This window comes from Mastigoproctus giganteus, chromosome 2, assembly GCF_048544385.1.
Source record: "Mastigoproctus giganteus isolate SK-2022 chromosome 2, ASM4854438v1, whole genome shotgun sequence".
Lineage (NCBI taxonomy): Eukaryota > Metazoa > Arthropoda > Arachnida > Uropygi > Thelyphonidae > Mastigoproctus > Mastigoproctus giganteus.
In genome coordinates, this window is record NC_143576.1 from 45628549 (window position 1) to 45643525 (window position 14977).

Here is a 14977-nt window from a genome sequence, read left to right on the forward strand (position 1 = left end):
AGAAGGTAGCAGGGAGATGTTCCGTCGGAACTCAGACGGACATGACCATTCCTCCAAAGGAGTCTTTCACTCCCATCGCGCGTTACCTTTTAAGTTCTCAAAAACCTGCGCAGAAGGACCAATCAGCTGCCACTCCTATATCGGTACCTCCTAACGCTCCACAAGTTCCAAAGGTAACTATTAAAGAAAAGAATAAAAAAGGGGAAGTACCCCCTAGTACCCAAGAAAAGATGGATGTTGAGCAGAAGGAGGTACCCGAAGAGTCAGTCTTGGAACTCTTTGCGGAGGAGGAAATGGACACGGGACAGCGTCCATTCTTCCCCAAAAAAGACAAATCCAAGACTGATAAAAGTAAGCCCTCAGCACCTCGGAAGCCGCCTGATGGACCCACCAAGCCAAAATAATGGCTAAATTCCTACAATGGAATTGTCGTGGATTCCGGCGAAATATTGATGACATCAAGGCCCTCCTGCAAAAGCACGAGCCAGTTTGCTTTTGCTTGCAGGAGACATATCTAAAGGCAAATGACGATCCCACGATGCATAACACCACAATTTTTCGTAAGGATAGAATTGCAGAGGGCTCTGTACATGGGGGAGTGGCTATCCTTGTGGGTAACCAGACCCCAGTGCAGACCTTGCCAATTACAACTCGCATAGAAGCTGTTGCAATTCGCCTTACGGTGGGATTTTTATTAACCGTCTGCTCTATCTATTTGCCACCTGGGACTGACATCTCCCAGGAAGACCTTGATGATCTTCTAATGCTGTTGCCTCCCCCTTTCTTACTTCTCGGGGATATGAATGGACATAACACCCTGTGGGGTAGTGCTCACATCAACGGAAGGGGACGAGTCATAGAGCGCATGCTCAATGACAATGACCTTTCCCTTCTAAATACTGGAACAAACACCTTTTTCCACATGCCTACCCGTACCTTTTCTGCCATTGATCTCTCTATCTGCTCCCCTTCTCTGCTCCCTTCACTCACTTGGGAAGTGGAGGAGAATCCATACAGAAGTGATCACTTCCCGGTGATAACCTTGTTACACAGTGGGAGACCATGTCTTCCCTTCAGGTTACCACGGTGGAAGTTTGATCAGGCTGACTGGACTGCCTTCCAACACCAGGCAAATTTTGATCTTAGTACAGTCAGTCAAGAGCCTATCAATGATGCAGTTAAGTACATCACAGAAAATATTGTCCAAGCAGCTGCGAATACTGTTCCAAAAACATCTGCCCGGTTTCCACCATTTCCCAAACCCTGGTGGAATTCACAATGCACAGCAGCAAAAAAGGCTCAAAACAAAGCGTGGGGGATATTCCGCCGATATCCTACCACGACCAATCTCATAGCCTTTAAACGTGCACGAGCCAAAGCACGCTACATCCGTCGTCAGAGTCAAAAGGAATCGTGGATCCGTTTTACATCATCTATTAACCACTCTACCAACTCTAAGGTAGTCTGGGATAAAATCCGGAGAATGAAGGGAAAATACACAGCACACCCCTCATCGGTCCTGGAATATAATGGATGTACTATTGCAGACTCTACTGCAATAGCAAATGCTCTTGGGGAAACTTTTTCTTTCATCTCAGCAACATCATCTTACTCCCCAGAATTTCTGGTCTTAAAGGGCAACACTGAAAATCAGGCCCTTAAGTTTACAATGAAAGGTCCCCACCCATATAATGGGCCATTTACTATCCACGAGCTGAAAACAGCACTTGCCCGTACAAAGGCTACTGCTGCTGGACCAGACAACATCCATTATGAAATGATCAAACATCTTTCAACAGAATCCATGGACCGTTTGCTTTTCCTGTATAACAGAATCTTCCTTGAAGAACACTTTCCGGATACCTGGCGCAAGGCAACTATTCTTGCTTTTGCTAAGCCGGGAAAGGATCCTAAATGTGGAAAAAACTATCGTCCTATTGCTCTGACCAGCTGTCTGTGCAAAATATTGGAGAGAATGGTCAATGCTCGTCTCTTATGGTATTTAGAATCGAACGACCTTCTCTCCCGCTTTCAGTGTGGCTTCCGAAGAAACAGGTCCACACTGGACCATTTAATTAGACTGGAAACATCAATCCGAGATGCTTTCCTAAAAAGAGAACACTTGGTGTCGGTGTTCTTTGATATGGAAAAAGCGTACGACACAACTTGGAGATTTGGTATTTTAAAAGACCTTCACAATGTCGGTCTGAGACGCCACCTTCCCATTTTTATTAAAAATTTTTTATCCTGCCGTTATTTCCAAGTTCGTGTAGGATCCTCCCTTTCGCGGCCTTTTTTGCAAGAGGAGGGGGTACCACAAGGATCTGTCTTAAGTGTTACGCTTTTTGCCATTAAAATAAACGCTATTTCTAAACAACTTCCTCCAACTATAAACAGTGCACTCTATGTCGATGACTTCAGCATATTCACTCAATCATGCAATATGAGGGTTATTGAGAGACAACTGCAACAAGCTATTGACCGTGTTAACATCTGGGCCACGGCCAATGGTTTCAGGTTCTCACCGGAGAAGACCGTTTGCGTCCATTTTTGTCGCAAACGTAACCTCCACCCTGAGCCAGAATTACGACTTGGACAAAGCACCGTTCCAGTCGTATCAGAGGCAAAATTCCTGGGACTCATTTTTGACAAAAAGTTGACATTTGTTCAACACATTCGTCAGCTACGTACGAAGTGTACGAGAGGGCTTAACATCCTCCGCTCTCTCTCTTCTACCTCTTGGGGTGCAGACCGATGCACTCTACTACGTCTGTACCGTGCACTTGTACGCTCAAAATTAGATTATGGGTCTCAGGTGTATGCATCTGCCAGAAATAGCGCTGTTCGTTGGCTTGACCCCGTCCATCATCAAGCCATCCGCATTGCCACCGGTGCTTTTAGAACTTCGCCTGTCCAAAGTCTGTATACCGAAGCAAATGAACCATCTTTGTCACTTCGGCGAATGCAGTTGTCTCTGCAATATGCCTTCAAGCTGAAGTCCCTGCCGGACCATCCCACGTGGATATCCGTTTTCGAGCCACGATGGGAAAATCTTTATAACACACGACGCACTGCCAATTGGCCATTCGGCATTCGTGTTCAAGAGCTACTCAATCAGCTTAACATGTCGGTAGACAAGGTTGCTCAATCACCAAAGGAGCCCCTTCCACCCTGGCATGCACAAACACCAGCATGTGACTTCTCGCTGAAGATTGCGATGAAGTCTAATACTCCAGCTTCTGTCTACCTTCAGCTCTATTCACAACACCGTGCAGAACATTCTGACTTCTTGCCAGTTTACACAGACGGCTCGAAGTCAGAATCGTATGTGGGATCTGCTGCTGTTTTTCCAGATAAATCCATATCAGAGCAGATACCCGTTAACTGCAGCATTTACACTGCAGAGCTGCATGCGATAGAGTTAGCTCTAGATCACATAAGAAAACACCGTTACCAACGGTGTATTATATATGCCGATTCAATGAGTGCACTGCAGGCTATATCAGCGATGTCATGCACTAATCATCCAACCCTGTCCCGAATTCAGCAGACAATATATAGCTTCGATGCAAGTGGATTCGATATCCGCTTCTGCTGGATCCCCAGTCACATCGGGATTAGAGGAAATGATTTGGCTGACACTGCAGCCAAATCGGCAGCCCTGATGGATAATCTTAACCTGTTAGTCCCCTATACAGACTACAGGCAAGTGATCCGTAGTAACCTGCATTCTCAGTGGCAAGATTCGTGGCATCGCCTGGTTACTACGAACAAGCTGTGTCGAATTAAGCCTGTGGTCCATCCTTGGCGGTCCAGCTTACGCAGGGATCGCAAAGAGGAAGTTGTTCTTGCTCGGCTCCGCATAGGACACTGTCATTTAACACACTCCTTTTTGCTGAGGGCTGATGACCCTCCTATGTGTGAGCAATGCGACACCATTTTAACCGTCCAACACATTTTATGTGATTGTTCCAGATTTATAAATGCTCGTTTTACTGCTTTTACCCATCTGACTGAGCCGTATACACTCAGTCAGATTTTAAATGACAACGACAATGTGTCAGCAGTTTTTAAATTTTTAAAGTTGATCAATATGTATACACTCATATGAAATATACAACTTGCTTTTATCATTGTACTGATTTTATTTATTTATATGATTGTATGCATCTTTAGGCGAAGTAATATTTTTTCAAGTTACCAATCTTACCTTTTTCTATTTTAAAATTTTCCTGGCGCACTATAACCCTGCTGTTTTTGCGCCAAAAAAATCAAATCAAATCAAATCTTTGAGTAAATCCCACTTCAGCACACTGTGATCACTGCCACCTAGTGGTTCATTTATCTGCAGATTCTTAATGCATGAAGAATCACTGCTGATAATCAAATCAAGAGTATTCCTCCCTCTAGTTGCCTCCCGAGCATGCTGATGTAGAAAACAATCATCCAATAAATCCACAAAAGCCTTGCTAGTGTGTGAGTGACCAGCCCCCAAATTCCAGTCAATATCTGGGAAATTAAAATCTCCCATTATAAGACTCTCTGATTTACTGGCCCACTCTGTACAGTTTCTTATTATACTCTGTACAGTTTCCTGTACAGTATTTCCCTGTACAGTTTCTTATTATACTCATCAGAGTCATTAGGCCTATAGCACACTCCTACTCTCAATTTTGATCTCCCAATGCTTATGTCACTAATGATATTAAGAGTAGTAGACCGGTAGAATTACTTAACAAGTACAGGTCAGTGTTGAAAGAAAACCATGAGTTAGGGTTGAATTCGAAAGTGTCTGAAATTCTGCTCAGACATGATAGAAGGGAGTATATATGATGAGAACCGTGTCGATTAATAAGGCCCTGGAGAGAGATTGTGCAAGGCTCAAGGGGTAGAATTTTTCTCAGCCTGGTCTGTGCTTGTTAACAGGAGAAACTGTTTCTACAGGGATGAGATGCACTTAAATAGAAAGGGTGCAAGAATATTTGCTGATGCTATCGAGGCAGAGTTAGGCGGGTCGAAAAACTGCTAGCCTGGGGAGGATAAAAATGAATAATAGATTAACAGTAGCCGCTGGCAGAGATGATAGTGATTTTTGCACTGCTTCGATTTAAATGGGCAGCAGCCTGGAAAACAAAGTGCAGGGGATTCCAGAGACTGCTGGGAGTCATTGCGGAACAAGTAAATACATGGGCTGCGTTATGGTAGCAAAGAATAAGAACAGGTGCATTATACTTATGTGTACACGAATGCTAGGAGTTTGGTAAATACATTTGATGAATTTGAGGTGTTGGTCAAAACTTTAAAGGCAGATATTGTTGGAATATCAGATACGTGGTGTCACACAGATATAGGAAATGCAGAACTGGAATTTGGGGGAGTACAATGTCTACAGGAAGGATAGACAGGATGGGAAGGGAGGAGGGGTTATGCTATTGGTTAAGAAACACCAAATCCAAGGAAGTATAGCCAGTTGATATGGCTGGACAGTGCAGAGTCGAGTCAGTTTGGTGTGACATAAGCAGTGGGAAAGCAAAATTGAGAGTAGGAGTATGTTATAGGCCCAATGACTCTGAGTATAACAACTGTACAGAAAAATAGAGTGGGCCAGTGAATCAGAGAGTCTTATAATTGGGGATTTTAGTTTAACACACTAGTGAGGCTTTTGTCGAATTATTGGATGATTGTTTTCTGCAGCACCATGTTCGGGAAGCAACTAGAGAGAGTAATATTCTTGATCTGATTATCAGTAGTGATTCTTCATGCATTAAGAATCTGCAGATAAAGGAACCACTAGGTGGTGGTGATCTCAGTGTGCTGAAGTGGGATTTATTCAAAGAGGTAACTACCATCTGGGGTAAAGGGAAAGGTTTTTGCTTTCGTAAAGATGACTATGGTGGTCTGAGACAGTACTTAAATTCTATACGGTGGGACCAACTGATGCTGTTACCAACAGCAAATTCAAATTGGGAAGCATTCAAAGAATTAATCTTGGAAGCTACTAGGCTTTTCATACCAAACAAGAAATATTGTTAAAGATTTAGGCCTGAATGGATGTCAGATGAACTATTTAGACATGTGGCAGAGAACAAAAATGCATGGGATGCATATAAATTAATGGATGACATGGAGTCCTATGATAAAAGCTATGAAGCCTATGATCTGTAACCAAGTCACAAAGGAGGTTAAGCAGGCAAAGGGAGATTACGAGAAATCTTTGGCAAAGGATGCAAAGAAAAGCAGCAAAGAGCTCTTTACTTATGTAAACTCTAGAAGTAAGAGGATGAATCAGATTGTTCCACTTGATATCAGTGGTTCAACGGTTGATCATCCTGCTCAGATAACTAACAAAATGAATATTTTCCATTTATCTTCACACATGAGGAGTTATTCAGGGAGAGGAATGAATGTTTGACGTGTATAAAACTCCGGCAGTAAGCTAGATAATCTTGTAATAACTGAGAGTAAAGTTGAGGAGAAATTGTTGAAGATAAGCATAAGAAAGGTACCTGGGGAGGATGGAATCTATCCTAATTATGAGAGATTTCTTGGACTCAGGGGAGGTGGCCATTGACTGGAGATGTGCAAATGTGAGCCCAATCCACAAAGGAGGATCTAAGGGTGACACAGGTAATTACAGACCTGTTAGTTCTGTTCGAGGGAAATTTTAATGGAGGCACTGATTAATGAAGCATTGCATTATCATCTGGACAAGACTGCAGTAATAGTTAAGACACAGTATCTGTTTGTCAAGGGGAAGTCTGTCTGGCCAATTTGATTGGATACTATGATGTAGTCAGAAAGGAACTAGGTGCAAAAAATAATTTTGTTATCATATACTTGGGTTTCCGAAAAGCTTTTGATACTATTGCACATGAAAGACCGCTGTACACATTGGCGCAGTATGGCATTAAGTGCATGTTGCTGCTATGGATAAAGGGATGGTTGAGTGGGAGAAGACAGAGAGTGGTAATCAATGGACACTGCTCTTCGTGGACGAATATTATTAGTAGAGTCCCTCAGGGTTCAGTGTTTGGTCCATTGTTGATTTCTGTATTTATTAATGATATTGATATCCCATGCATTTTTCTTCTCTGCCATATGTCTCATTAGTTCATCTGACATCCACTTAGGCCTAAACCTTGAACAGTATTTCTTAGTTGGTATGTAAAGCCTAGTAGCTTCCAAGATAAGTTCTTTGAATGCTTCCCATTTTGAGTTTACTGTTGGTAACATCATCAGTTGGTCCCACTGTATAGAATTTAAATACTGTCTCAGTCCATCGTAGTTGCCTTTACGAAAGCAATAACCCTTCCCTTTACCCCTAATGGTAGTTACCTCTTTGAGTAAATCCCACTTCAGCACACTGTGATCACTGCCACCTAGTGGTTCATTTACCTGTAGATTTTTAATGCATGACGAATGCATGAACTGATAATCAAATCAAAAGTATTACTCCCTCTAGTTGCCTCCCGAACATGCTGATGTAGAAAACAATCATCCAATAAATCCACAAAAGCCTTGCTAGTGTGTGAGTGACCAGCCCCCAAATTCTAGTCAATATCTGGGAAATTAAAATCCCCCATTATAAGACTCTCTGATTTACTGGCCCACTCTATTTCCCCGTACAGTTTCTTATTATACTCATCAGAGTCATTAGGCCTATAGCACACTCCTACTCTCAATTTTGATTTCCCAATGCTTATGTCACACCAAACTGACTCGACACTGCACTGTCCAGCAATGTTGACTGGCTTCACTTCCTTGGATTTTATGTATTTCTTAACTAATAGCATAACCCCTCCTCCCTTCCTACCCTGTCTATCCTTTCTGTAGACATTGTACTCCCCAAATTCCAGTTCCTTATATCTGTGTGACACCACGTCTCTGAAATCCCCACAATATCTGCCTTTGATGTTTTGAGCAATACCTCAAATTCATCAAATTTATTTACTAAACTCCTAGCATTGGTGTACACGCAAGTATACATGCGCCTGTTCTTTTTCTTAGCTACCTTAACACAACCTATGTGTTTATTTGTACCCCAATGATTCCCAGCAGTCTCTGAAATATCCTGCATCTTATTTTCCAGGCTGCGGCTCATTCCAATAGAAGCAGTGCAAGAATCACTTTCAGCTCTGCCAGTGGCTACTGTTAATCTATTAGTCCTTGTATCCCCCCCAAACTAGCAGTTTTCCGACCCACCTAACACTGCCTCGATAGCATCAGCAAACATTCTTGCACCCTTTCTATTTAAGTGTATCCCATCCCTGTAGAAGCAGTCTCTCCTGTTAACAAGTACAGACCAGGCTGAAAAAATTCTACCCCTTGAGCCTTGCACAATCCTACCAGGACCGAATTGATCGACAGGGCTCTCTTCATATAAAGTAAAGTGCAGCCATTATCAACCCACTGCAGGATGGAAGCCTCCTCAACAATTCATGCGGAGGGAAATGGACCATAATCTGCCACGCTCCCTCCTATCATGTCTGGGCAGAATTGCAGACACTTTCAAATTCAACCCTAATTCACGGCCTTTTTTCAACAGTGACCTGTACTTGTTAAGTAATTCCGCCAGTCTCCTACTCTTAATATCATTAGTGCCAACATGTACAACTATATTACCTTTTGCGCCCTTAAAAGATGATATCTGCTCTACAACATCATCAACCTTTGCCCCTGGCAGACATACCCTGGTCCTGTTCCACCTATCCTTTTTACAAAGCATGTTTCCCGTTTCCCTGACAATAGAGTCACCAACAACTACTAGTTCCTTTGGGACCAGCGCATTCTGCCTTGGGGGCTGCCGCTGTGTTGCGTGATGACCAAGTGCAATCTCTGGCATTGGTGTGGGCAGCTGAGAGCTTGATGGGCCCCCTCACTTTTAATCCTTAGAGAGCATTCACCCTGTCCTTCAAGCTCTCATATAGGCCCATAACAATGCTGAGTTGTCGCCTGATTTCCTTACACTCCTTGCATCGTGCACACACAAAGACATCCCCCACGGCAGTATCATGTCCTGTACCTGACTGCTCCAAAAACATCAAGCAAGTAGTGCATTTTAATAGGCTGTGATTCAGAGGGCAACTGCCCCCCTCAGTTCTCCCCTGAGCCACAGCACTCCCATTAGCTTGAGCCTTTTGCTTTGCTGCTCTGGTCAGAGTCATGATTTCGATTTAATTTCAATAAAATTTCAATTTCACTACAAAATTAAAACCCTAAACTTATATCTCAACACAGTTATAATGTTATATTTATGTTTCAGTATCGAGTGTTATCTACGAAATCCCTTTATAACTTCCGTATCAAGTTAAGTATTAATTATTTATTTTTTACTAATTATTTATGTTACGTAACCCAAGTCGTTATATGTATAGTTAAAAGTACAATTTAATTGACAATTTAGTTCAACAAGATTAATTATCTGATTAATTCAATATTATGTACTATACTATACTATATTAAGCTTATGCTATCTAGTTCGAGATATTTTGTATCTCGTTACAATGGCGGCTATTTATGAACGGTAAACACGTGGATTTGATACCCTTTCCGATACTAAGTAATACCTACAAAATCTCTATCTAAGTTACTTTAATCTAAGTATCGTAAATAAGAATATAAAACTACTCCAGAAAATAAGTTAATATGCCAATTTAAGCTAATAAAACAGAAAAAAAATCAGAAAAATCTTCTCTGTTCCAGGAGCGGCAAAAATGGATAATAATGGTACTAATGACAGTACGCTGCTGCAACAGGATCTAGAAAAGTTGAGCAGGTAGGCTGAGAAACGGCAACTGAAGGTTAACATTGACAAATGTAAAGTATTGCTGATGCTGTTACCAACAGCAAATTCAAATTGGGAAGCAGTAACCCCAGAGTAACGTATCAACTGTGTGGTACTACACTGACAGTGGTAGAGAGTGAAAAGGACCTGGGGGTAATTGTGCAGGCTGGTATGAAGTTTTCTGAGCAATGCAGATGGTCTGCAAGAGTAGCTCATGGTGTCTTGTCAATGATATATAGGAATTTTTCTAGCAAGGATAAGGAGGTGATTATCCCCTTGTATAAGGCAATGGTCAGGCCGGCCACACCTTTGAGTACTGTATACAGATCTGGAGGCCTCATTTTAAGAAGGATGTTGAGCTGTTGGAATGAGTACAGAGAAGGGCAACAAGATTAGTGAATGGAAGAAAGGTTTGCTCTTACGAAGAAAGGCTTAAGTTTTGCAAACTACAGTGTCTAGAGACTAGGCGCCTGTGAGGTGATCTGATTGAGGTGTATAAACCCTTGTATGGTTTCAGCATATGCAATGCTGATGGGATTCTTCCTCTTGCCCAGAATAATCACTTGAGAGGAGGGGTAAGCATTATGCAGTTTGGTTGTCAAGAAACTAACCAGTCAAGAATTAGCTATGGGAAAGCTATAGGTGCTGAAGGTCATTCTTTTATGTGCAGAATGCCAAATGTTTTGAAAAAAAAACATCATTCTGCATGATATAGGAGCTAAATTTATTGAATGGCAGCTGCTGCTCCTGAAAATTTTTATGAGCTGAATATACCAGCATAATACTAAATATAGTGCCTGACAGGGAGTATGTGGAGATGAAAGAATTAATAAATTTTCAATAAATAAGGATTAACAAGCTGGCAAAGTTAGATTGGGTTGGTGGAATTAACTGCGTGTTGCAGCTGATATGTGGTGGTCTGATATGTTTTGACAGTGAATAAGAGGGAACTAAGTAAGAAAAGCAAGGAACATTACAACTTATTTGTGGGAAATGGTATGGCAATGGTGGCCGACTTCAAGCTCTTATTTGTGTCCCATAACATTTGTTATGATCACCTTATCAGGTTGATTTCAATGTCCTTGGGTATAACATTGTTTTCCCTGCACTGGATGAGCAAGAAAAATCAAGCAGTGCCTTTTAAAAGAGAGTATTTATTAGAATCAAAGCCATTGAAGTGTGTAATGAGATTTATGTTCCTTTCTTTTCTTCCCTGGTTTTAATCCCCCCCAACTCAAATTTTCTGCTGATAGCTGTGATTTCTTGTTAGTATCATATGGTATTCCATCCCCCAATGTTTTCACTGTTAATCCTCCTTTGTAATCATTTTTAAATTATTAATTATTCTTTCATCTCTGTGCTCCTCTCTATCACATGTTCTATTAGTTTTGTTGCTGCTCCCTCTACAAAAATACAGGCATCAGTCCTATCTTTAAATGTATGCATTTCTATTTATATGCGTGATGACTGTGTGTTATTTTTCCTAGGTTACAAGTGTCAAGGTTAATAATACAATAAATGACTTTCATATGCTGTCAAATATGCAGTTTGTTGAAAATGTAAGTATACCTGTATTTTTTATATATTTGAAAAGTATTTAGCAATTCAAAATGAAAAGTTCAAAATTTTAAAGAACTTATCTTTAAATCAAAGTTCTTACAAAAACTATAATGTGTGGTCATCTGTAGGCAAAGAAAGATATGCATTTATGTAGAAATAATGTAACTTTTCCATTCCATTTGATTATTCTAAGTTTTTAAAAAGATACATTTTTTTCATCCATTCCCCAAGTTAAAAGTTCTCTTTTACACATTTTTGTCAGACAGTAACCACTTTTTTATCATCAACGAATTTCAACATTTGGAGCTTCTCTCTCTCTCTCTCTCTCTCTCTCAGGAGATTTAACAGAACTCACACACACACACACACACACACACACACACACACACACACACACACACACACACACACACACACACACACAATATATATATCATAAAAACAAACTGAATTTGCATGGCGTTAGCAACACTCCCTTGTGTAGGAATACAAGGTCACAACCCGATGTCACAACTCTATCACACTGGTGAATGCCAAAGTCGAGACAGTTGATTTAAGATTGTAGTTTGCATATATAGCGATCAGTTTTGAGTGTCTCTTTTACACAGTTTTGTGTAAAAGAGACACTCAAAACTGCAAGGAAGAATGGGTCAATATTGAGATCTTTCTGACTTTATACATGGAATGGTTGTGGGACCAAGACGTGCAGGTGCCAGTATGTTGTTAACAGCCAGTGTGGTTAAATGCTCCTGTTCTGTGGTGTCACGAGCCTACCATGACTCAGTAGTGATAGAGACCAAAGGTCCTATGTATTGATGTCCTTGGTGGGCATTGTGTGTCTTATCTTGTAACACAATGATGAAGCATAATGGTCTAGCTAACCATTATGCTTAACGTAGGAATGGCAAGACCAATATAGACATGGACTATGTGGTAGATGTTAACTTTTGTGTGTTGTTGACAGTTATACCTGACACAAAATGCACCTTACATGGACATGCCAGTGCCAACACTGGACCACCAACTTATGGAAATCTCTTGCCTGGCCTGATGAATCCCGTTTCCAACTCTGTCATGTTGATGGGTGTATCTGTATTTGGAAAACAACATAAGGCTGACACCTGGATGCACTGTTGCCTTTCAACAGAGGTGTTACAGTGTGGAGACAATTTTCATTGCATTTTCTGGATCCTCCGATCATTGTTAATCAATGGCTCGATGGGAATGACTGCCTTTTTGTTGTCGCTAACCAAGTATTATTTTTCTTGATGAGAGTGCCAAGACAGTTCTGGCCTCTATCAACAAGACAGTGCACCATGCCACAAGGTTCTAGAGGTTGGTGTAGCCATGCACCTGACAAAGTGCAGGCATTACTGGATATATTGTGCAACACATGGGTAGCATGACCACAGGATACCCTGCAACACCTTGAAGTCCACAAGGTGTTGCAGGTCCAAGATGTTTATTGGCTGTGTTACAAGAAAAAGCTGTCCCCTTGACATGTTGCAGCCCTAATAGAAAGCCAACTGTGTGTGTGTGCGCACGCACGCCCACATTTATGTATAAGTAAAACAAATTTGAATGAACTAGTTCAATTTCAAGATAAGAAGAAAAGGCAGGTAAATTTATGTAAACATAGAATAATATTATGTAAAGTAGATTTAACAGAACTGATTGATATTACTGAATCGACAATTAAAACAGTACACCAGTCTGCGATATAAGAAAATATGGAGAATTAATAAATAATGCATGTGTAAGCTATGTGCATTAGTGAGAAGAGTAGTACAAGAATGCCAATATAACATGTTAGTGCACAGCAAACTGAATAGATTGGTTAACTATATTGAGGGAAAAAGGTAAGAGTGCCTTGAGTTAAAACCAAAAAGAAAGCTCAAAAAAACAACAAAAAAATTATTTAAATTATTAAAATTATTGTTAATTATTAGTAAAAGTATACATTGAGTGAAGGGCTAACGCCGTTTAGTACATCCAAATATCAATCAGCAGAAGTTATATTTATTGTGATACCCAATAGTATACAATAATCCATCATGGCAGACATACCAGTTATCTGATTTTGAATGCCGTTTGCCTGATTTTGATTGCCAACGCCAAAATGGCCTTGTGAGAAACAGGAATAACACTAGTCTGCATTTTAGAACAAATTCACTGATGCTTCTAAATCATTTTCTAATGCTAATTTCAAAGATGACTATGATTTTTTTCCATCACATCAGGTTTCTTCAAAAATAACAAAAGAAAAATTGATTTTTCACAAATTTTTATTAATATTGGTAAAATTTGTGCACTGCAATTACAACAGAATTTTTCTTTTACCATTACTAGACTTTTATATTTAAATACATGTTAAAATCTAAAAGAACAGTTTGGTGAAAATTCCACACTCACAAAATGTGATCTACAATGGGTCAAATTTTCATTTCTTTGATTTCCTGCATATCTTTATATTTTACAGGCATTTAGCAATAGTCAGCCATCATGATGACATTCTACCTCCCGCTTTTACTTCATCTCCATGTCTTTAACATCCTGTTTTTCAATAACACTTCCTTGATTTTTCTGGGAAGTAGTCGAATGTGGGAGTGTAAAAAATGTCCCTTGACATGTTGCAGCAGAGTTTTTGAAGTTTGTCAACATATTTTCAACTGTATTTTTGTTGTTCTTTTATAATCTGAATTCTTGTTGTTCCTTCAAGCCTGTTCTCAACAACAGACCTGAAGCTAATCCATGTTTGTTTTTCTCTTTTATTCATAGTTTCCTCAAAATCTCAGACCTTATCAGTTTGCAAATTTGAACTCCAACAAAACTAGTAATAGTTATTCGTCATATAGTTGTTGAAAAAAAGCTGTGAATTAGGGTTGAATTTGAAAGTGTCTGCAATTCTACCCAGACACGATAGGAGGGAGTATATGATGAGAGCCTTGTCGATCAATTCAGACTTGGAAAAATTGTGTAAGGCTCAAGGGGTAGAATTTTCAGCTTGGTCTGTACTTGTTAACAGGAGAGACTGCTTCTACAGGGATGGGATACACTTAAATAGGAAGGGTGCAAGAATATTTGCTGATGCTATCGAGGCAGTGTTAGGTGGGTCAGAAAACAGCTAGCTTTTATTACAAGGAATTATAGATTAACAGTAGCCACTGGCAGAGGTGAAAGTGATTCTTGCACTGTTTCTATTGGAATGAGCAGCAGCCTGGAAAACAAGATGCAGGGTATTTCAGAGACTGCTGGGAGTCATTGCAATACAAGTAAACACATAGGTTGTGTTAGGGTAGATAGGAACAGGTGCATGTATACTTCTGTGTACACCAATGCTAGGAGTTTAGTAAAGAAATTTGATGAATTTGAGGTATTGCTCAAAACATCAAAGGCAGATATTGTTGGGATATCAGAGACGTGGTGTCAAACAGATATAAGGAATGCAGAACTGGAATTTGGGGAGTACAATGTTGTACAGAAAGGATAGGAAGGGAGGAGGAGTTATGCTATAGTTAAGAAGCACATAAAATCCAAGGAAGTGAAGCCAGCCGACATCGCTGGACAGTGCAGTGTCGAGTCAGTTTGGTGTGACATAAGCATTGGGAGATCAAAATTGAGAGTAGGAGTTGC

The 14977-nt window shown here is 40.4% G+C and overlaps 1 protein-coding gene across 4 annotated transcripts in view; it reads left to right on the forward strand.

Moving 5' to 3' along the window:
- FAM21 (Family with sequence similarity 21) overlaps positions 1–14977 on the forward strand; it is a 1354861-nt gene that overhangs the window by 185563 nt on the left and 1154321 nt on the right. For all 4 annotated transcript variants that reach the window (XM_090388854.1, XM_090388862.1, XM_090388870.1 and 1 more), the window contains exon 4: positions 11272–11343. In XM_090388854.1, coding sequence (XP_090244980.1) covers positions 11272–11343 — 72 coding nt within the window. The remainder of the gene's footprint in view (positions 1–11271; positions 11344–14977) is intronic.